Here is a 22,729-nt window from a genome sequence, read left to right on the forward strand (position 1 = left end):
ACATTACTGGGAAGCTTGTTCTTGCCAAGATGAAGATGGAGAATGGGGTTGAGGGGGTGATGACACATCCCTACTCAATCCCTGTCTTGGCCTCAAAGGATTCTGTTATATTACCGTTGGTGAGGACCATCGCTGACATCTTGTCATGAAGGGGCTGGAGGATGTTGATGAACTTTACTGGTCAGCCGGCCATTGACAGAATTTTGTAACCTACTTCCTGACTGTCTGAGTCAAAAGCCTTGGTCAGACCAGTGAAGGCTATGCAAGAGTGTATTGCGTGGCAATTCCAAGCAGTGAAAATCATGTCCATAGTTCCGTGACTTAGTCAGAAGCCACGCTGGCTTTAAGAACGGATTTCCTCAGAGACTGAAAAAAGACGCCTAGCAAGGATTCAGGCCATGATCTTCCCAGCGATGGAGAATAGGGAGATTCCTCAATAGTTCCCACAGTCCACTTTGTCTCCTTTCTTGAAGATGATGGCGATGGCAACATCCCTGAGATTGGTAAGGATTTCTGCTTTGTCTCAGATTTTGAGGAACAATTGATTGAGATGATGGATAGGCTCCGCTCATCCAAGTTTGAGCGTCTACCCCTGTGGCTTTTCCATTCTTCATGTGTCTAGTGGCAGCTTCAACTCCTGCCACACTGAGCGGGAGTCTAAGATCATCTTTGATGGGGAGACGCGGATTTTCTCAAATATGTCCTCAACACAACATAATAATTTAACCTGGTTTTCATGGCTGAATCCAACAATATCCCATTGAGGGTACCAGTCCTTAAGCTTTAAAAGGGCTTGTTAAGCTTTCCATTCCCATCATTTTAATTCACTAACTTCACGAGTGCAAAACCATGTTTCTTAAACTTAAAAGAAAACTTTGAAAAAGATTATTGTAAACACATTATATAACAACCTAAAGGTATAAAAGACTCACCTTTGCTTTCCAGGTGAATTTGGTTTTCCGATCAAAAATCTCATGTGCTCCTCCTCCATTTTGTGCCAACATTCTGAGCATATGACGATTTGCTGTTGATCTAATCGGAAATATAGTAATGAAGTGTTCTACAAGTTATGATGCAGCAAAACATACAATGTTTAACGTGTATTTCAGCCTATTCTTAACTTTTACGACATAGAGAAAGCTGAAAACCATGCTTAACCATGTTTAAACAGAGAAACTCAAAAATATTGAACACCCGCTGCAGGTGGATAATAGGTAGGGAAGGGAGATCACAGCAGGAATACTGTGAGCAGTTTGGGCCCCTTATCTAAGGAAAGATATTCTGGTATTGGAGGCAGTCCATAGAAGGTTCACAAGGCTGATCGTAAGCATGGAGACATCTGTCTAATGAGGACAGGTTGAGTAAGTTGGGCTTGTACTCATTGGAGATTAGAAGAATGAGAGACGATCTTAATTAAACATACAAGATTCTTAAGGGACTTGGCTGGGTAAATGTGAAAAAGTTGTTTCCCTTTGTGGGAAATTCCAGCACCAGAGGGCATCATCTCATTAAGGACAGAGATGATGAGGAATTTTGTCTCTCAGAGGGTAGTGAACCTATACAATTCGTTACCACAAAGGGCTGTACAAGTTGGATTGTTAAGTATTTTCAAGGCTGAGATAAACAGATTTAAATAAGTAAAGGGATCAAGGGATATAGGGAAAAGGCAGGAAGTGGAGTTGTGGATTATCAAATCAGCCATGATCTCAAAAAATGGCAGGACAAACTCAATGTGCTGAATGACATATATTTGCTCCTATACCTTATGGTCTTATCCATCTTGCTTGTTACTTCCTCAAAGAATTCTAAATAAATTAGTCAAACATGATGTCCCTTTCTCAAAACGGGGTTGACGGTGCCTGTCTTTTTGAGCTTTTCAAAATGTTCAGCCATTAATCCTTAATAATGGATTCTAGTAGTTCCCTATGCAGAAGTTAGGATAACTGGCCTTGAACAGAGTTTTTACATTAGCAATTTTCCAAATTGTTGGGACATTTCTAGAATCTAAGGAATTTGGAATATCATAGCCAATGCATTTACTTTCTCTGCAGCAAATTATTTTAAGATCCTAGTATGAAAGCCATTAGGTCCTAAAATCAGCAAATAATGTCTAAATTAAAAGAAATAGTAATTACAGTCTGAGAGAAGCTAGCTATAAAAATAAAATCAGATAATAAGAACTTCTACCAAGTATTTAAAATGGAATAGAATAACTAAACTCACAATTGGAAAAGGTAATGGTAAGATATGTGAGAATGACATTACTGCAACAATCAAGAAGGACAGGGCAGGGAGGAAAATGGATGGATCCCAATGAGACTAAGTCATCACCTGGTGAATGTGAACAGAGTGGAAAGAATCTTTTCAGTCCCAGGCTTAAAGGCAGGACTGGAAGGACTGTGGAATGGGTGTTGGTTCACTGGGTTAACAAGGTCTGCCTTCAACTGCTGTTCTGAGGAAGGGTCACCGGATCTGAAACATTAACTCTGTTTTCTCCTTCACAGATGCTGCCAGACCTGCTGAGCTTTTCCAGCAACTTTGTTTTTGTTCCTGCCTTCAACTAATCTTGCCAGAGGTGGGGTGGAAGGGACAAGGGCTATCCATCCAGCACCGTATTTAAGTGCCCAATTATGGGCAGATTGGAGACATTGTCAAAATCTTCCTAATGATGGTCTGGCCCCTTACTGAGGTCATACACTTTTATCCACTTTGAAAGAGCTTGGTTTGGAGCCTGCAAGGCCTATTCCCACCTATTCCTGGGAGAGATGAAAGAATTCGTGGGCCACAACCTCAGCCATGTTTGGAGGGTCTTTCCCAGCATGATGGTGGTGCGGCAGTTTTGCCCTTTTTAAACAAAATTCAGAGATCTTCCCATCTTATGATAGCATGCACAGAAGTGCCAATTAAGCAGCCACTTCCTGTAACTTTATGCTGCCAGGTATGCTACGAGGAAGTGTAGGGTTTTGTGGAAATGGTGGAATTGATCCCAAGTGGCAATTAGTTTTTGATGTGTTAATGATTTTGTCCAGTGTCACAGACACATATATAAACCAGAGACTAGGAAAAGACATACTTGTACTCTTCAAACAAGGAAAATTTATATTCAGATAAATAAAAATGCATTTTGAGGTCCTTGTGTAGCAAAGAACCATGTCATAGCTTCCAAAAGATGGAAACAAATAATCAGAGCCACAAAGAAAGGGATAAAAACATAACAGGTGTAGCTGCAGAAATCAGAAAGTGGAAAAAATTATTTCATGGGAGGTACATAAATAACAAATGATCTATTTTAGATAGGGGTCTCCAATAATAGAAAAAAATTTCAAGCTGACCATAGGAGTATTCTTGAAGATCTCTGGTCAGACAATGTGAAAGCAGTACAAATACTTATACGCTTAATCTTAATTGAGTTCATATAAATGAAATAAGCCAAAATTATATATAACCAAGGCTGATAAACAAAATGCATAGCAAAATGAAAATAGAAAACAAAAGTCCTGAGAAATATCTCAGTCATCTGTGCACCCAGCTGGTCACAACAGTTCAAAAACCAACCAAAGGTTGGGTTTAAACATCAGAATGTGGATAACAGCCTTTACATCATGATCCTACCTATCACACTAAGAATGCATTTAAATGCATCAAATTATTTTTCAGAAGTTTTTAAAAGTTTAGAAGTAAGAACAGAAAGTTATTCTGAAGTAGGAATATTTGTAAACAGAAGCAAGATATGTCCTCCCTAACGTATTCCCTCTCTATTTTGGGGTTTCTATTTGTCACTTGTAATGATGGTTTGATAACATCTTCCAATAGCATTCACTTAGCTCATCTCCACAATAGTTCCTGAGTCCATCGCTTATAACAATGTTTTATGGCAACATAGAAACACATGACATACTCATGACATACAAAGTACAAATTGGACAAAATATTTCAAATAAAATAGGTTCTACTTAAATTTCTGCTAACTTCGATCAATTTGCAACTATCCGCTCAACAAAAAGACTTACCCAACACCACAAGTAAATATCCTGGTGTGTTTGACATTCTGGTGTACTGTCTTCAATGTAAGAGTTTCATTCTGAAGGTGTCCATCAGAAATCAAAAGTACATTGCGTATCCTTTTGGATGGGGCAAGCAAGTTCAGATTCAGCAATGGTCTCCAAAAATCTGTGTTTCCCTTGGGTTTCTGTACGGACTTTGATAGAGCAAGAAAATTAAAACAGTATTGGTTAACTAGAGAATTGCAGCAAACATTTTATTAACTGGCACTTTTGGGATGAAGTGTGTGCCGGGTGATCAAATATTCTGGTTGATCAAGAAGTCTACATAATCAATATATAAACACACACTAAGTGATAAAAATGTAATACAGGGGGCATACACATCACTGTTATACTTTATTTACAGCATAAATCACTTAAATAATAAAGCAACTTTGCCTTAAATAAAACTTACTGGCAGAGACCCTTCTTATTCACACCCTCTACTGACTACTCAGTCATCATGGAGATCGCAATAATACAGTAAATTTACTGTATTTGAGGTATACAATTTTTATCAGTTTATTGAGAATGCCTGTTCATAAGGTGCCGTTTAAAACAAAGTTTGCTGTATTTGTATAACAACACATTCCAAATTGCTACCTTTATAGTTAGGTTGTGAATCAAGGTCATAAGGCCATGGGAAATAGGAACAGGTGTAGGCCATTCAGCCCCTCGAGTCTGCTCTGCCATTCAACAGGATCATGGCAGATCTGACACTCCTCACATCCACTTTCCCGCATTTTCCCTGTAACCCTTGATTCCCCTACTGATCAAGAATCTTATCTTTCTGTATAACTTAAATATTCACAACGACTCTGCCCCTCAGCTCTTCCAAAGACTCTCAATCCTCTAATAGAATAAATTCCTGCTTAACTGGTGTCCTTTATTCTGAGAATATGACCTTTGGTCCTGGAATCTCCCATGAGGGCAAATATCCTTTCAGCATTTAACCTATCAAGTTCCTTAAGAATCCTATATGTTTCAATGAGATCAACTCTCATTCTTCTAAATTCCAGTGAGTAGAGTTTAACCTTTGCTCATAAGACAATCTGTCCATACGAGGAAACATCACAGCGAACTTTCTCTGAACTGCCTCCAATGAAATGATATCTTTCCTGAAATAAGGGGACCAAAACTGCTCAGAATACTCCAGATGTGGTCTCACCAGCAGTTTCAGTAAGACTTCCCTACTCATACTGCAACCATCTTAAAATATGGGCCAAGAGTCCATTAGACTTCTTGATTACCTGCTGCACCTGTGTGCTAGCTTTCTGCGTTTTCTACGCGAGCACCCCCAAGTTCTTTTGTGTTGCAGCTTTCTGCAGCTTTTTCTCCATTTAAATAACACCCTGTTTTTTTGTTCTCCCTTCCAAAATTAACAACTTCACATTTCGCCACATTATGCTCCATTGCTAACTTTTGCCCACTTTCTGTTCCTATTAATATCTCTGTAAACTGTTTGTATCCTTCTCACAACATGCTTTTCCACCTATTTTTGTGTCATCTGCAAATATGACTACATTACATTCACTTCCTTCCTCCAAGTCATTAATATATTTATTGTAAACAGTTGCAGTCCCAGCACGGATCCCTGTGGAACCTCACTGATCATATGTTGCCAACCAGAGAAAGAATCCCTTCTCCCCACTCATTTCCTGTCCATGAACCAATTCTCTATCCATGCCAACATACTACCTCTAATACTACGAGCTCCTATCTTATGACTTAACCTTTTGTGAGGGACCTCCTCAAATGCATAATGGACGTCCAAATTCAACACATTTACCAGTTTTCCACTATCTACTCTGGTTGATACTTCATCAAAAAACTCTAATAAGTAGTTTCCCTTTAATGATGTCATGCTGACTCTGCTTGATTAGATTATGATTTACCAAATGTTCTGCTATTACTTCTTTAATAATTGATTTCAATAAATTTCCAACAATAGATGTTAGGCCAATCAACCTATAGTTATCTGCTTTTTGCCTGTTTCTCTTTTTGAATAGGGGTGTCACATTAGAAGTTTTCCAATCCTCTGGTTCTTCTCCAGAATCCAACAAGTTTTGGAAAATTACAATCAACGCATCCACTATCCCTACAGCCACATCTTTTAGGATCCTAAGATACAAGCCATCATGGCCTGGGGACTTATCCACCTTTACTCATTAGTTTGTCTAATACTACTTTAAAGCTGGTTGAAATAACTCCACAGATGCCGATATCCCGTCACCAAGTCAGCCTTTATTTACATGTGGACAATCTTTGGCACTGATCCAGCTCCCTCAGAGCCAGCTCTCAGACTAAACAGGATGTCTGACACTCCTGATTTTATCTGTCAGTCAGGGCTCCCTATTCGGGCTGTTAATCTGGTCCGATTTGGTCCACCTGCTGACCTTGTTAAAATGAGTACATCCCTACCCCTTGGAGTTCAAAGACATAGGCTGGTTCTTTTTTTTGGAGCTCCCCCTGGGGTATTTCAGCACTGGGTCAGGTTCCTCCAATGCTGCCTCCGACATGGGCAGCATGTAACGCAGAGTAGCTCATTCATCTCTTGCACCTAGAGTGTCTTGGAAGAAATTCATTCTCCTTTTCTGGCAGCAAAGGTGTCAAGGCAGTGACATCTGCCATGTCCATTTCAGATTCTCAGGTATTTTCAATGCTTGACACAGAGGGAGAGCCCATGGGTTCTAGAACAGTCGAAAAGGCAGTCGAGGAGCCGGGCATGTTTTACTCCTGCACCATTTGTGAGTTTGCAGCTTTCGTATGGTCCAAAGGCTTGTTCAGGACAATCACACCTACCCGAACTTTATATGTCACTGGACATGACTTCACGTCAACCATGCCTCTTACCCGTGCAGGGCCATTCCCATGCTTCCTACACCCAGCATTGTCCCCTGAAGTAAACTGTCTCTCTCGCTTAATGGAGTCTCATGTCTGGCACTGGCGTTCTTGACGCTGTTTCACCTCCTCCTCCACTGCTGCACAACACCCCACAATCCCCCCCACCACCCCAGGTCTGGGAAGATCAGATTTAACCTGGTGCAGAGTCTTCTCCACATTAGCAACTCTGCTGGAGCTATCCCTGTAGTTGCATGAGGGGTGGTCCTATAATCAAATAGGAACCAGCACAGTTTGGTATCTAGTGAAGCTGTAGGCTTTTTCTTTAACCCTGCCTTCAAAGTTTGGGCTGCTCTTTCTGCCACACCATTGGAAGATGAGTGGTATGGAGCTGTCCTTATTAGATGAATACCAGGAAATACTCAAATTCCCTATTGCTGAACGATGGCTTGTTATCTGTGACCAATACTTCCTGGGAGTCCATGTATTTCAAAAGATGCGCGCAGTTTTTCTATTGTCATTCCTGTTTTTGACGAATGAACTCTATGCAGGTCCAGCCACTTCGAGTGAGCATCCACAATGACCAAGAACATTGAGCCCATGAAAGGACCTGCATAATCGATGTATAATCGACTCCAGGGTTTACCCGGCCATTTCCATGAATGTGAGGAAGCTTAGTATTCTCCTCAATTTCCTTTGTTAGCCAGGGTTGGTTTATTCGTCTCTTAGAATCTTTCCTCTTTACTGGGATGTACTTTTGCTGAGAGTCATGAATTACTTCCTTAAATATCTGCCACTGCTTGCTTACTTTCATTCCTGCTAATCTATCTGCCCAGTTCACTATAGCTAACTCTATCCTTATTTCATTATAATTCCCTGTATTCAAATTAAAGACAGTTCTTCTCTCAGAATTTTCCCACTCTTGAACTGAATATTAAATTCTATCACATTGTGATTACTATTTTACTGGGGATCTTTTACTCACGTCATTTAATAAACCTGCTTCATTATCCATTACAGGATCCAATATAGCCTGCTCCCTGTTTGGTTTCATGACATATTGCTCTAAGAAACTATCCCTAAAGTACTCTATGAATTCACTGTCATTCTCTTTCGCATTTGATTAACCCAATCAAAATGAAGATTAAAGTTAACCACAATTATTGCTTTATTCTTTATGCATGCTGCTATTATTTGCAGATTTATAGCCTTTCCCATAGCCTTTCCTACTGTCTGGGGGTCTGTACACCACTTCTACCAATGTCTTCTCTACTTTGTTGTTTTTTTTATCACCACCCAAATGGACTCTAAATCATCAAAGCCTGGAGCATCTCTCACAACTGTCCTCATTTCATTTCTTATCAATAGTGCTACCCCATCATTTCCATTTCTCCGGTCTCTCTGAAAGATCAAATATGGCTGAATAGTAAGTTCCCAGTTTTGATCTCCTTGTTACCATATTTATGCAATGGCTATTACATCATATTTATTTACCTTGATTTGCAATGTCAGTTTGTCCACCTTATTCTGAATGCTTTGTGTATTAAGATACAATGCCTTTGAGTTTGTTCTATTCTTGAATTTCCCTAAACTTTTATGATTCCTTGGTACAATGTGACATTCTGTCATTTAGTTTAAAGTCCTATTTACGGACCTAGTTATGCAATTCGCCAGGACTCCGATCCCATTATGATTCAGTTGGAACCCGTCCAATTGAACAGCTCCCTCCTTCCCCATTTCTGGTGCCAAAGTCCCATGAATTCAAACCTATTTTTTTCACACCAATCTTTGATGAATTATGAATAACTGGTAGAATCTAAATCCTCACAAATTCCTATATACTAATGGGGTAATTTAGTGTCAGCAATCAGCATGTTGTAGACACTTTTTCAAATTCAAACGAATTTTTCATATTCTAAGATCACTTTTGGTACTGATGTCTATGGTACTAGAAAGGACAGAACTTCATTTTGAGTGTTGACTCTCAACTCAAATAAAAGAACTTAAGTATTGCTGAAAAAAGACACATTTTGACAAAGCTTTTCATCTTCAAGGCAATGCCTTTATCAATCAGGGACTACCTGGCAACCTATTAGCACTCTCCTTTCATATAGTATAAAAATTGTTTTCTCTTTAATTTGCTGCTTCTTGTGAATTGTCTTATTGAACAGGAGATGAATGGCTTTGACAAAATGTGATTTTTTTTCAGTAAAATATAAAAGCGGAAAGCAGCTTGGTGCAATGTATTTTTGATTCAGTCCTACAATTCATCAAATCAAATAAAAGCACTAAAGAAAGAGGCCATTCAGCCTGCCTGTGCATTGAGCCAATGCTAGCTTTTTGGCAGCTCACAACATTTCAGATGTGGCCTGATCAGAGCATTATACAGTCTCAGCAGTAGCTCTCTGCTTTTGTATTCTAGCCCCCTTGAAATGAATGTGAACATTGCATTTGCCTACCTAATTGCCAAATGAACCTGCATGTTAACCTTAACAGAATCCTGAACTAGGACTCACTAATCCCTTTGTGTTTCAGATTTCCAAAGCCTTTTTCCCATTTAGAAAATAGTCTGCACTTCTATTCTTCCTAAGAAAGTGCACAAACTCACACGTTCCCACATTATATTCCACGTGCCATCGCTAAGCTCACTGTCCTAGCGTGTCCACCTTCTTTGACAACCTCCCTGCTTCCTCAACATTACCTGCCCTATCACCTATTTTTGTGTCATTTGCAAACTTAGTAACAGTGCCCTCAGTTCCTTTGTCCAGATTGTTAATGTAGAACATGAATAGTTGTGGTCCCAACACTGACCCCTGTGGAATTCCACTAGTCACCAACTACCATCCTAAAAAAGACCCCTTTATCCATACTCTCTGCCTTCTGCCATTTAGCCATTCCTCTATCCATGCCTGTACTTAGCCCCGACATCCTGGGATCTTACTGTACTTAGCAGCCTCTTGTGCAGCACTTTGTCAAAGGCCTTCTGGAAATCCAGATAGATCACATTCACTGGCTCTCTTTAGATTATCTTGTTCATTACCTCCTCTAAGAATTCTGTTTGTCAGGCATGACCCCTCCTTGACAAAGCCGCGTGGAGTCAACATTATTTTACCATGCACTTCCAAATACTCTGCATTCTCACCCTTAACACTGGACTCTAAAATCTTACCAACAATCGAAGTCATGCTAACTGGTCTATAGTTTCCAGTCTTCTGCCTCCCTCCCTCCTTAAACAGGGGTGTTACATTAGCCATTTCCCAGCAATCTGGGACCCTCCTTGACTCCAATGATTCTTGAAACCACCACCAGTGCCTTTACAATCTCCTCAGCTATCTTCTTCAGCAAACTGGGGCTGTAGGCCATCTGGTCAGGGTGATATATCCACCTTCAGATCTCTCAGCTTCCCTAGCATCTTCTCTTTAGTAATGGCCACTTCACTCACTTCTGCCTCCTGACACTCCTGAAGTTCTGGTGTGCTGCTAGTGTCTTCGACTGTGAAAACTGATAAAAAATACCTATTCAGTTCTTCCACCATTTCTTTGTTCCCAATTATGACCTCTTCAGCCTCATTTTCCACTATTCTAGTGTCCACTCTGCTTCCCTCTTACTGTTTATATATCTAAAAGAAAACTTGTGCAATCTTCTTTTATAATACTTGCTAGCTTCTCCCTCCTATTGCTTTTTTGGTCATCCTCTGCTGACTTATACAGGCTTCCCATTCATGGAGACAGCAAGGGGAAAACAATAAGTTCTGTGATCTCCTGTATAATTCAAAACAGGCACAAGGTTTGAATATATTCCTTTGTTTAAGGATGAATATATGCCTTCTAACAAATGTAAGTGAACCGTGTACATGCAAAAGCCAAAACAAGATATCTATTTTTGGATGTGTTCCACAACTGGGCAACACTTGCTGAAAAATCCTAAATGTGCTAATTGGTACGTTAACAACTAACTCAAGAGAATTAGTCAAGTTCAGCTCCTCAAATCTGATGAAGAGACACCAGACTTGAAACATCAACTCTGTTTTCTTTCCACAGATGCTCCCAGAGCTGCTGAGTTTCTCCAGCAATTTCTGTTTTTGTTTTATAAACTGGCTGCCTTTCATTAGCCAGACTTCCATCAGGTCTGAGTATTATCATCTACCCAACTGATGGGGGACAGGTATGATTGAATGCTGGCAGTTGATGGGTAAGAAAGCCTAAATTTGTTTGTACAAATCCAGTTGTTTGTAGTTTGCAGTTTGCATTTAACTGAAAACTGCAGATAAATTCTGAAGTTCTTCAACAGGATTTTTACATGGGGTACTTTGAAAGAGGCAGTTAGTCTCATTATTCAAAGAAGCAACTCAAGCCAGTTCCTCTGTAAGTGGGTCAGGTCAGCCTTTTACATTAGTAGACTTAAATCTGCCATTACAGTGCCACTTAGCACTTGAGTGCAACCAGCAATAGAGTGTTGAAACAAAAACAGAAATTTCTAGGAAAGCTGAGCAGGTCAGGCAGCATCTGTGGAGAGAAATCAGAGTTAACTTTTTGGGTTGAGTTATAAAAAGCAAGATGAGCAGAACACCTCTTTCCCTTATTTCCTTGTGTAACCCTTCCTCATTCGATCTGAAACATTAACTCTGATTTAACTCCACAGATGTTGCCAGACCTGCTGAGCATTTCCCTCAATTTCTGATTTTGTTTCTGATTTACAACATCCACAGTTCTTTCAGTTTTCAATAGTGTTGAAATTGTGTGACTAAGAGAGTTAAGGGAATGAGGGAAAGAGGTGCTCTGCTCCTCTTGCTTTTTATAACTTTTTCAGCCTCCAGGAATTGGTCCTTTCTCTGCTAAAGGGGAAGCACTTACTTGGTGAGTATCTGGTAAGTGACTAAGATCTATTCTATTCCTACGGTTCAACAGAATGTAGCACAGGTGGTGAGGTTAAAAAAACATATATTACTTAAGGAAGGATGTTAATATATTGGAAGCAGTTCAAAGAACATTCGCCAGATTGATACCCGAAATGGATACGTTGTCTTATGAGGAAAGGATGAACAGACTAAGCTTGTACCTGCAGGAGTTCAAAACAGTAAAAAGTGGCCTGATTGAAACACATAAGACCCTGAGAAGCAGATGACCAAAAGCTTGATCAAAGTTGTAATTTTTAAGAAAGCAAGGGAGTCAGAGGGGCAAACAGTTTTCAGGCAAGAATTCACTGAGTTAGGGACTGGGCAGACAAAAGTAAGGTGGCACATCTAACACTGGGAATGAGCAACAGTCCATTAGAGAATCAGCGAAGGACTTGGGAGTTTGTGGGCCTGGTTAAGATTACAGGTATAGAGACCAAGGCCAGAGATTTTAAAATAAGGATGAGAATTTACAGTGGAGGTATTATTTAAGCAGTTTCCAACACTGCAAGCACCAGGGGTGATGGGTTAACAGGACTTGCGACTAAGAACACAAAAAGCAAAGGTTTGAATATTCTGAAGCTCACAGAGGACAGAATACCGGAAGCTAACCAGGAATGTGTTGAAATAATTAATTCCACAAGTAAAACACGGATGGCTGAGTCTCTCAGCAGCAAGTAAGCTGAGGAAATGACTGAGTTCAGCAATGTTACATTGCTTGGACCAGTTGGTCTTAGCAATGGCAAGATATAAGATTGGAAGTTCAGCTAAGGGCCATATCTGAAAGCAATCCAGTTAAGCCTCTGACAGATGCAGGGAGAGGGATAAAGTTGGTAATTAAAAAAGGAGCTTGTAGTCTAGATTAAAGATAGTAGCTTCAGTATTGCCAATATTCATTTGGAGAAAATTCTGTTTATCTAATACTGATAGTATGTTAAGGGGAACAGGATAACCAGAGAACGTGTAGGGCCCATTAGGGACCAAGGGGGCAATCTGAGTGTGGAGCCAGTGGACATCGGTAGGGTATTAAATGAGTATTTCACTTCTGTCTTCACTTGGAGAAGGAAGATATAGGTACAGAATTTGGGGAGATTGACTGTGAGGTTCTTAAACAGATTGATATAGGGAATGAGGACGTTTTGGCAAATCCTGGGTCTGGATGAGTTCAACTCAGACTGCTGCGGGAAGTTAGGGAGGAGGTCAAAGGGACTCTGACCCAAATTCTTAATTCCTTTCTGGCCTCAGGGGAGGTGCCAGAGAACTGGAGGGCAGCTAATGTGGTTCCACTTTTCAAGGAAGGTGGTAGGGATAAACCAACGGATTACAGACCAGTGAGTCTTACATCAGTGGTTGGGAAATGACTGGAGAAAATTCTGAAGAAGCAAATTAATCTTCATTTGGAGAGGCAAGGTTTAATCTGAGATAGCATGGGTTGTCAGAGGGAGGTCATGCCTAACAACTCTGATTAAATTTTTCAAGGAGGTGATCAGGTGTGTAGTTGAAGGTAGTGCAGTTGATGTAGTTTATGTGGATTTAAGCAAGGCCTTTGACCAGATCCCATATGGGAGACTGACAAAGAAGGTAAAAGCACATGGGATCCTGGGTAACCTGGCAAGATGGATCCAAAATTGGTGGAAGGTGGTGGTAGAAATATGTTTATGTGACTGGAGACCAGTCTCCAGTGGAGCACCACAGGGATGAGTGTTGGGTTTCTCAGTTTGTGATATATAACAATATAGATAAGAATGTGTGGGAGATGATAAGTAAGTTTGCAGATGACACGCAAATTGGATGACAGGTTGACAGTGAGGAAGAAGCTGTTAGGTTACAGGAATGTATAGACAAATTGGTCAGATGGGCTGATAACTGGCACATTGAATTTAATCTTGAAAAGCGTCAGGTGATGCACTTTGGAGGATGTAGCAAGGCAGTGTCTTACTCAATGGATGGCAGGACACTAGAAGACTCAGAGGATCAGTGGGATCTTGGGGTGCTTGTACATATAGATCCTTGAAGGCAGCAGAACAGGTTAATAAGGTGGTTAAGAAGATATAAGGGACACTTTAGTAGTCATGGCATAGATTATAAGAGCAGGAAGGTTATGATAGGGCTGTACAGGACTTTGGTTAGACCACAGTTGGAATCTATGCGCAGTTCTGGTCGCCACACTGTAGGACAGATGTGATTGCACTGAAGGGGTGCAGTGAAGAAGCAGCAGATCTGCTTTGGAGCATTTTAATTATAAAGAGAGGCTGGATAGGCTTGGATTGTTTTTTTATTTAGAGCAAAGAAGGCTGAGGAGGGCTCTGGAATGCAATCAGACAATTTAGCAACAATGGAGCAAGTCAAGAGAGTTAATAGAAAAATACGGCTGGTTATTGTCGGCATAGCCGTGAAAACTGACACAGTTTCCATATTACATCATGGGGGAATAGCATGTGTACACGGAATGGTGGGGGGTGGGGGGGTGCAAAAATATATTCAGATCCTAGGTGCATAGGACATACATTCCAATGATTAGCTGATCAAATCACACATCATATTTCTCTGGCTGTTTGTAACAGTATACAACAGACTGTAATCATGCTTGCAAAACCAGAAACGAAATACAATAAATCCTGTGTATCTGTGAAATCATGAATTGTGAATTCGCCTATTTGCACCAAAAATTAAGTAACAACAATCAACATCCAAGGGCAAAAATCACATTTTTAACTAATTTTTAATGAGTTCCACACTTGCAAATTTCTGGGTGTTCTCAGGAATGCGGATACGGAGGAACGTCTGTGTCTACTGTCAGGCGTGATTCCATGACTGATAGGACTTGCTGAACAATGTCAACTGCTCAAATAGCCACACAAACAGCCAATTCCTGATAACCAGTGAAACCTGTCATTTATGGTTGCTAAAAGGAACATATGTTTCAACACAGGGGCTTGTTCCCTATGTCCAAAAGGAATATATTTAAGCTTTGTGCATTTTTTTTGAATTACCTGAAAGCATGGAGAGCCTTTAGTTTCCCATTGCTTTCTCCATGATAATACAAAGGTCAATTAGAATCAACTTTTGAACCAATCAGCACATCTTTTCTCCTGTGGTATAAATTGTTGTAATAATTTGAAACTTGGTATTCTAATGTTAGTCCTGGTGAGTGCAAAAATATTCACCAACATGTCTCTCTGTTCAGCATATTCAATTTCTGCATTACCAAGCAATTGTTGGTAATATATCGGTAACAAGGTAAATTATAATCTAATTTGCATATGCTCATATAGACTCAGGCATTTACAGTACTGATGGAGGCCATTCAGACCACTGTACCCATGCTAGTCAACAAACATTTGACTGCACTAATCCTACTTTTCATGTTCTGGCCCATAATTTTGGAAGCTGTGGCAAAAAAAGTGAATATCTAAATACTGTATAATGTTGTAAGTTTCTGACTCAATACTCTTTCAAGCAGTGAATTCCAGATTCCACCTCTCTCTGAGTGAAAAAGTTTCTCTTCAACTCTCCTCCTTTTTATCTCTTACCTTAAATGGATTCTTTCTGATTATTGACACTACCCCCTCCCCCAACTAACAGAAAAACTGCCTTCCTTTCACCCTATCTGTGCTCTTCATAATCTTAATTAAACATCTTTATCAGGCCCCTCTCAACCTTTCGCTACTCCATGGAAAACAATCCCAGCCTGTCCAATCTTCCCTCATGGCTCAGGTTCTCCAGCCCTGGGCACATCCTAGTAAATATACATTAAATATGAGTTGCTCGAATTTTATAATTATTATTGAGAAAATAAAACATCTTAAATGCCTACCAGAATGAAATTATTTGCAGTTTTTACCGCATCTTCAGAATTTCTTTGCTGTGAACAGTGAAAGAGTTCTTTGTAATCTAAAATAGGAAAACGGTAGAAAAAAAAACTGTGTATGCCAGCAGATTCCATGAGAATTCACTGCTATGCTGAGAACAGAAATCAAAAAGACATGAATACATTTTTTTTTGTTCATGGCATGTAGGTGTCACTAGGTAGACCAGCATATATTACCAATTCTTAACTGCCCAGATTAATGAGTATTGAGTCACATGTAGGGTAGGGGGGTGGGTCTGGGTGGGATGCTCTTTGGAGGGTTGGTGTGGACTCGGTGGGTCTGCTTCCACATTGTAGGGACTTTCTGACTCTTTCTATGATTCTAGACTGGAGCCAGTAAGGATGGCAGATTTCCTTCTCTGAAGGATATTAATGAACCAGATGTGTATTTTTTATGCCAATTGACAGTGGTTATATTGTTGCCAGTAGGCTACCTTTCTTTTCCAAATATTTTGTTATTCCAGAACTCTGCTCCTGCAATGAAGATTGCAAAATTAATTGTAAACATGTACCACTTTCCTGGTTTCAGCAAGTGGTCTGCTCACAATTTTCTCTCTCCTCAAAGCATTCGGATAGCTCATGTTAAATTGTGTTTCTCCCAGCCGAAACATCCTCAATACCAATGACTTTTTCAAAAGAATTTCAGAATGTATAAGAATAGCAAGTGGTATTGGACTACATATCTGACTGAGACCTTTTCCTTACTTGACGTTTACAGGTTTAATTTCTAATAACAGCATCTGCATAGTAAGCTTGAACAGAAACATTGAATAATTTGTTCTGACACTGGTTATTTGGTGAGTATCTGGTAACTGACTAGAGTCTATTCTATTCCTAAAGTTCAACATAGTATAGAAACTATTTAGACAGTTAATAAAATATATAAAACACAACCACATATAAAATTGAACACAATAATTAAGTCATTCCTTACAGAACGCATTGACGATGGCAGGATAGGTGATGTGTCACAACTGCAGCATATGGGAATTTCTGGATGCCAGATTAGTCTAGAGTAAACATGTCTGCAGCTAGTGTTTGAAGTTTAAGCAGCTTCAGCTTAGAGTTTATGAGCTAGAGGCTGAACTACAGATACTGCGACAAATCAGGGAAGGCTGAAGTTGCATGCATTCTTTGTACCAGCAGCAGTCACATTTCTAAGGGTTGGGTTGTTTGATTTGGTCAGAGATTGGGGACAGGAGAATGTGACTGCAAGTGAGGCAGATAGTGGTATCCATAGAGCATCAGCCTTCAGGTTCTTTCAGCTCTGTCAGCTGCATGACTGGTGAGCTAAATGACTGTGGTACCATGATATACAAAGCCATTCAATTTGTTGGGTGTGTCAGGGTGGGGTGGGGATGTGTGCATGTAGAAGAGTAAGAAAGAATGTAGTAGTAGTAGGGGACAGTATATTCAGAGGAATTGATTCTGATAATGATATTGATACTGTAGCAAACAGCACAAGTTCAAACAGCTGTGTTGCTTTCCCAGTGCCAAAGTTCAGGATATCTGCTCAGGGCTGGAAAGGAACCTGCAGTGGGAGGGGAGGATTCAGTCATAAAGGACCATGTAGGTATTGACAGTAAGGGAGGACAAAGAATGAGGTTCTGTATAGTCAGCATGAGGAGCTAGGTGCCAAATTAAGCAGAACAGTCATCATTCTACAGTATTACCTGAGCCATGTGCAAATCAGCAAATCAGATTTGAGAGATGAATGCATGGCTCTAAGACTGGCATGGGAGACATGGCTTTCAGGTGTGGGCACTGGCACCAGTACTGGGGAAAGCTGGATGGTACTGATGTGACTGTCACCACCTAAACCATGCCAGAGCTTGTGTTCTTGCCAATCACATAATTAGGGAAGTAGAAAGATTTTAAATTAAATAGTGGGCTAAGGGTTCAAATTTGGGAAGATGTGATAAATCAAAGAGTAGAGTCATGGCCAGAAGAAATAATATTAATATGAGGAATGATAATCAGGCTGCAACAGGAAAGAATCCAGTGCATGAATCTAAAATTCAATCAACAGATAAGATTGGAATTTATAAAGAGAGCAATAAGATAAAATTAAAAGTTCTGCATCCAAATGCACATGGAATTAGAAACGGAAGAGGTGAATTGAGAGGGTAAATAGAAATTAATAAGTATGATCTGGTAGCCATTATAGAGATATGGGTGCAGAATGTTAGGGATTGAAACTTCAATCTTGGGAGGCTATAGGATATTTATGAAAGATGGGAATCCAAGCAAAAATGGAGGGGTAGCTCTGTTAGTTACAGAATCATAGAATCCATACAGTGTGGAAACAGGCCCTTCGGCCCAACAAGTCCACACCGAACCTCAGAGCATCCCACCCAGACCCAACCCCCTAAAACCCAGCTAATCTACACATCCCTGAACGCTACAGGCAATTTAGCATGGCCAATCCACCTAATCTGCACATCTTTGGACTGTGGGAGGAAACCGGAGCACTCGGAGGAAATCCACGCAGACACAGGGAGAATGTGCAACCTCCACACAGACAGTCGCCCGAGGCTAGAATCGAACCTGGGTCCCTGGCGCTCTGAGGCAGCAGTGCTAACCACTGTGCCACCATGCCGCCCACAACATTTATGGTGTTAGCACAATAGAGAGGGATGACCCAAGTTCAGGGAAACAAATCGTTTGTACAATTGGTGTACAGGACCCCTAACAGTAACTACGTTGTTGGATCGAACATAAAGAAATAATGAGAGCTTGTCAGAAAGGTGTGGTGATAGTCATGGGAGACCGGAACAGTCAGATGGACAAACGTAGTCCAGATTAATTGATAGAATGTTTTCAGGATAGTTTCTTGGAACAAAAACTGTTCTAGTACTCACCAGAGAGCTGGCCATACCAGACCTGGTATTGTGCAATGAGATAGGACTAATTAACGATCTCATAGCGGAGGTGTTCTCGGAATATTGTGTACAATTTTGGTCCCCTTACTTGAAGAGGGATGTAGCTGTATTGGAGGCAGTTCAGAGGAGCTTCACTAGATTGATTTCAGGAGTTGAGGGGACGAGGGGTCTGTCTTATGAAGAGAGATTGAGCAGTGTAGGCCTATACTGTCCAGAATTTAGAAGAATAATAGGAGATCTAATTGAATTACATGAGATGTGAAAAGGGATTGACAAAGTAGACGTAGAAAGGATGTTTTCTCATGTAGTCCAATCTAGAACTAGAGGTCATAGTTTTAGGATAAGGGATAGCAGGTTTAAAACAGAAATGAATTGCTTCTCCCAAAAGGGTTGTGAATCTGTGGATTCCAGAGTGCAGTGGATGCTGTGACATTGAGTAAATCTAAGGAGGAGAAGATGGATTTTAAATTAGTAATGGTTTGAAGGATTATGCAGAGGAGGCAGGAAAGTAGAGTTGCGGTTGAGATGAAATGAGCCATGATCATATCAAATGGTGGTGCAGGCTTGAGGGGCTGAACTGCCTATTCTTGCACTTAGTCTTTATGTTCTTATATACGTGGCAGCGACCATGACATGATTGAATTTTACATTCAGTTTGAGGTAGAAAGGAGTGGGGCTGGGACTATATTTTAAATAATTGAAATAAGGGGAATTATGAGGGCATGAAAGTAGAGCTGGCTAAAGTTACTGGGCAAATTAGGTTCAAGGATAGGTCGATAGGGCTGCTGTGCCAGTCATTCAAGGGAATATTTCTGAATACACAGACATTCTAAGAAGCAAGAAAAATTCCAAGAGATGGACTTACAATCAATGGTTAACCAGACGAGTTAAAAGATTATATTAAACTAAATGAAGGAGCAAATAATTATGCAAAGACAGATGGAAGGTCATGAAGTTTGGATAGCATATGAAAAACAGCAAAGAATGGCCAAAAAATTAATAAATAGGGAAAAATTAGAGCATGACAGAAAACTAGCCTTAATATAAAAACAGTCTAAGAGTTTTTATATATACTTTTCTATAGAAAGTGAGAGAGGAGAATTAATAATAGAAAATATGCAAAGGCTAAAGGAATTGAACTGGTATTTCATGCTGCAGAAGGAGCGATAAATGCAATAAAAAGAGGGAGGGAGTAAGTTAGGAAAATCACAATCATCAGAGAAGTGGTATCAAATAAATTATTGGAGCTATGAGCTGACAAGTGCCTGGTCTTCATAAACTTCAACTGAGAGGCTTCAAACAGCAGCAAAATAGTTAATGCATTGATTTTAATTTTCCAAAGCTCCTTTGATTTGGGATGGTCCCATTACATTCGAAGATAGCAAACATAATTTTTTTATTTAAAATGGAGTCAGAAAGCAGGAAACACCAGGCCAGTTAACTTAACGTGCCATCAGGAAAATGTTAGCAGATATTATTAAAGAAATTATAGTAGGTCATTTGGATAAGTTGCAGATAATCAGACATAGCCAACGTAGTTTTGTGAAAGGTAAATCATATTTCAATTGTTGACTGGAATTCTTTGAGAAGGTAATATGCAGTGGATAAAGGGGAACCTCTGGATGTACTGTACTTAGATTTTCAGAAAGTATTTGATAAGATGCCACATAAAAGGTTACTGCAGAATAAAAGAGCTCATGATGTAGTCAATTGCATACTGGCATACATAGAAGATGGGCTGGCTAACAGGATGCAAAGAGAATGGATCTCTTCCAAGTTGGCACGATGTTGCAAGTGGTGTGCCACAGAGATTGGTGCTGGGACCTTGACAGTTTACAAATTATACAAATTATTTGATGAAGGGATGGAAGGCATAGTTGCCAAATTTGCTGATGACACAAAGGTTGGTAGCGAAGGATGTTGTGAAGAGGTCATGAGGAGGTTACAGAAAAAAGATAAATTAAATAAGTCTGCAAAGATGTGGCAAATGGAGTACAATGTGGGAAAGTGTGAAATTATCCATTTTGACAGGAAAAATAAAAAAAGGCAAATAATTTAAATGATGAAAGACTGCAGAGCTCTGAGAACCAGAAGGATCTGAATGTCCTTGTGCAGGAATTGCAAGAATAGTAGGTACACCAAGTAATTAGGAAACCTAATTGAATGTTATCATTTATTGTGAGGGGAATTGAATACAAAACTAGGGTGGTTCTGTTGCATTGATTAATCACCTTATTTAAAGAAGGATGCGAGTGTGTTAGAGGCAGTTTACAGAAGGTATACTGGACTAACATCTGGACTAGGGTTAGGGTTTATGAAGAAATCCTTACTATTCTAATGAGGACAGTTTGGACAGGATCGATTTCAAGAGGGCTTTAAACTAATTAGAGGAGGGAAGGTTTGGGACAGGGAAATGTAGGCTTACAAAGCAAAGCATACAGCAGCATGACAGGACAGCTATTTGAATAATGGTAACCAGAGTTGGACAGGAAAGGAAAGAGTGTAGAAAAAAAATGTCAAAGCAAAAACAAATGGCAAAAAGGCACAGTCCAGTGGCTCTTTACTTAAAAACATGTAGTATTTTGGGAAAAAAAAGTTAACAGCACAAATTCAAGTTAATGGGGATAGTCAGATTAGCAGAGGTAGCCATAAAGAAGAATTCATAAAGTGTATTTGGGACAGTTCCCTAGAACAACATGTAGTGGATGGCTACTTTGGAGCCGATGATGTATAATGAGGCAGGTTTAATAAATGCTCTCAGAGTATAAAAGATCCCATCGGAAATAGTGACCATAACACAGCAGAATTTAGTATTCAGCTTGACAGGAAGAAAACTTGGGTTGGAAACTGTGCTAAAAACTTAAATGAGGGTAATTACAAATGAATGAGGGCAAAACTAACTGGAGTGACTGGGAAAGGAGTTTAGCAGCAAAGATGGTTTAAGAACAATGGCAGATAAGAAGATACATCATTGCTCACAACAAAGATATACCCCACAACAAAAAAGGATTCTAGGAAAAGGTGGTGGAAGCAGAGTCCTTGAGTATTTTTAAGAATGAGGTAGATAGATTCTTGTTAAGCAAGTGGTTGAAGGTTATCAGGAGTGGATGGGAATATGGATTTGACGTCACAGTCAGATAAGCCATAATGTTATTGAATGGCAGAGCAGACTTGAAGGACTAAATGGCCTATCCTGTTAGTAATTCATATGACACCATCTCCCACCTATCATACCCAAGCTGAAGTACACTGAAGCGAATTGCAGACTAAACTTCTACCTTGCCTGAAATCACAACTCAGTAGAAACCAAGAACTGAACTTGTCTCCAATTCCAAAAGCTTCTGATAAGTTTTGAACATCATTTATTTCTGGTATTTCAAATGTCTACTTTCGATTTGAAACAATATTTTAATTTCTTGTAATATCCAAATTACTTCAAATAAAGTATTGTCAGTTCCCATGTGCCAAATAGACTGCCTGGGCACATTTAAATTGTGGCCTATTACTGCACTAGACTAAAACTGCAGGTGGTTTGGCGTCATCCAGTATGATACAGTTCCTGGTGCGGATTTCACAGTACTTGATTCTAATATGTAGAGGACGCAGATTGCATGCACTTTTAATCATTTATTAATAACGCAACATTAAATAATTGACAACTTCAAGCCAACAATATTTCACACAAAATAAAAAATGATCATATCACAAACAGTTTTGCAAACCTGAGCCAAACGTAATGACGTTAAACTTGCAGGTGGTTGGAAGGTATCGGAGCAGAAGAAGTGCTACTTTCTTGGCTTCTTCAAGAGCTAAGCCCCTCATTGAATAGGAACAATCCAAACAAATAATTGCCTCACAGTCAGAAAGAGTTCCAACATCAAATTCTGGATAAAATGCCAGCATACAGGCCTTTGAGTAAGCACAGCAAGAGAACTTGATTTTAGCAAGTTATGTAAGTTTTATTAAATGATCTTATCCTATGTTGTACAGAAAACAAATAGAGCAAGATTCACGGCAAAGAATCAACGGATGTCATTACTATGGTATCTGCAGAAAGTTCATTGTGGTCATTAATAAGTGCAAATCTGGCATTCTTGATCAGTGATATCACATTGGACATTACAAATTAGAAAAACTATTATATTCATTCAATCAAAGCATTTGGTTTAACATTGCTTATTTTACACTAGATTGAGGA

General features: G+C 39.7%; 1 protein-coding gene across 1 annotated transcript in view; it reads right to left on the bottom strand.

Moving 5' to 3' along the window:
* Nucleotides 1-22,729, bottom strand: part of parp4 (poly (ADP-ribose) polymerase family, member 4) — a 130,932-nt gene that overhangs the window by 41,716 nt on the left and 66,487 nt on the right. Inside the window, exons 22-25 of the mRNA XM_048598301.1 lie at nucleotides 22,254-22,440; nucleotides 15,596-15,672; nucleotides 4,011-4,198; nucleotides 933-1,032 (exon numbers count right to left, since the gene is read on the bottom strand). Of these exons, the coding sequence (XP_048454258.1) occupies nucleotides 933-1,032; nucleotides 4,011-4,198; nucleotides 15,596-15,672; nucleotides 22,254-22,440 (552 nt within the window). The remainder of the gene's footprint in view (nucleotides 1-932; nucleotides 1,033-4,010; nucleotides 4,199-15,595; nucleotides 15,673-22,253; nucleotides 22,441-22,729) is intronic.

The sequence above is a fragment of the Rhincodon typus genome, chromosome 6 (genome assembly GCF_021869965.1).
Source record: "Rhincodon typus isolate 14 chromosome 6, sRhiTyp1.1, whole genome shotgun sequence".
Taxonomy (NCBI): Eukaryota; Metazoa; Chordata; class Chondrichthyes; order Orectolobiformes; family Rhincodontidae; genus Rhincodon; species Rhincodon typus.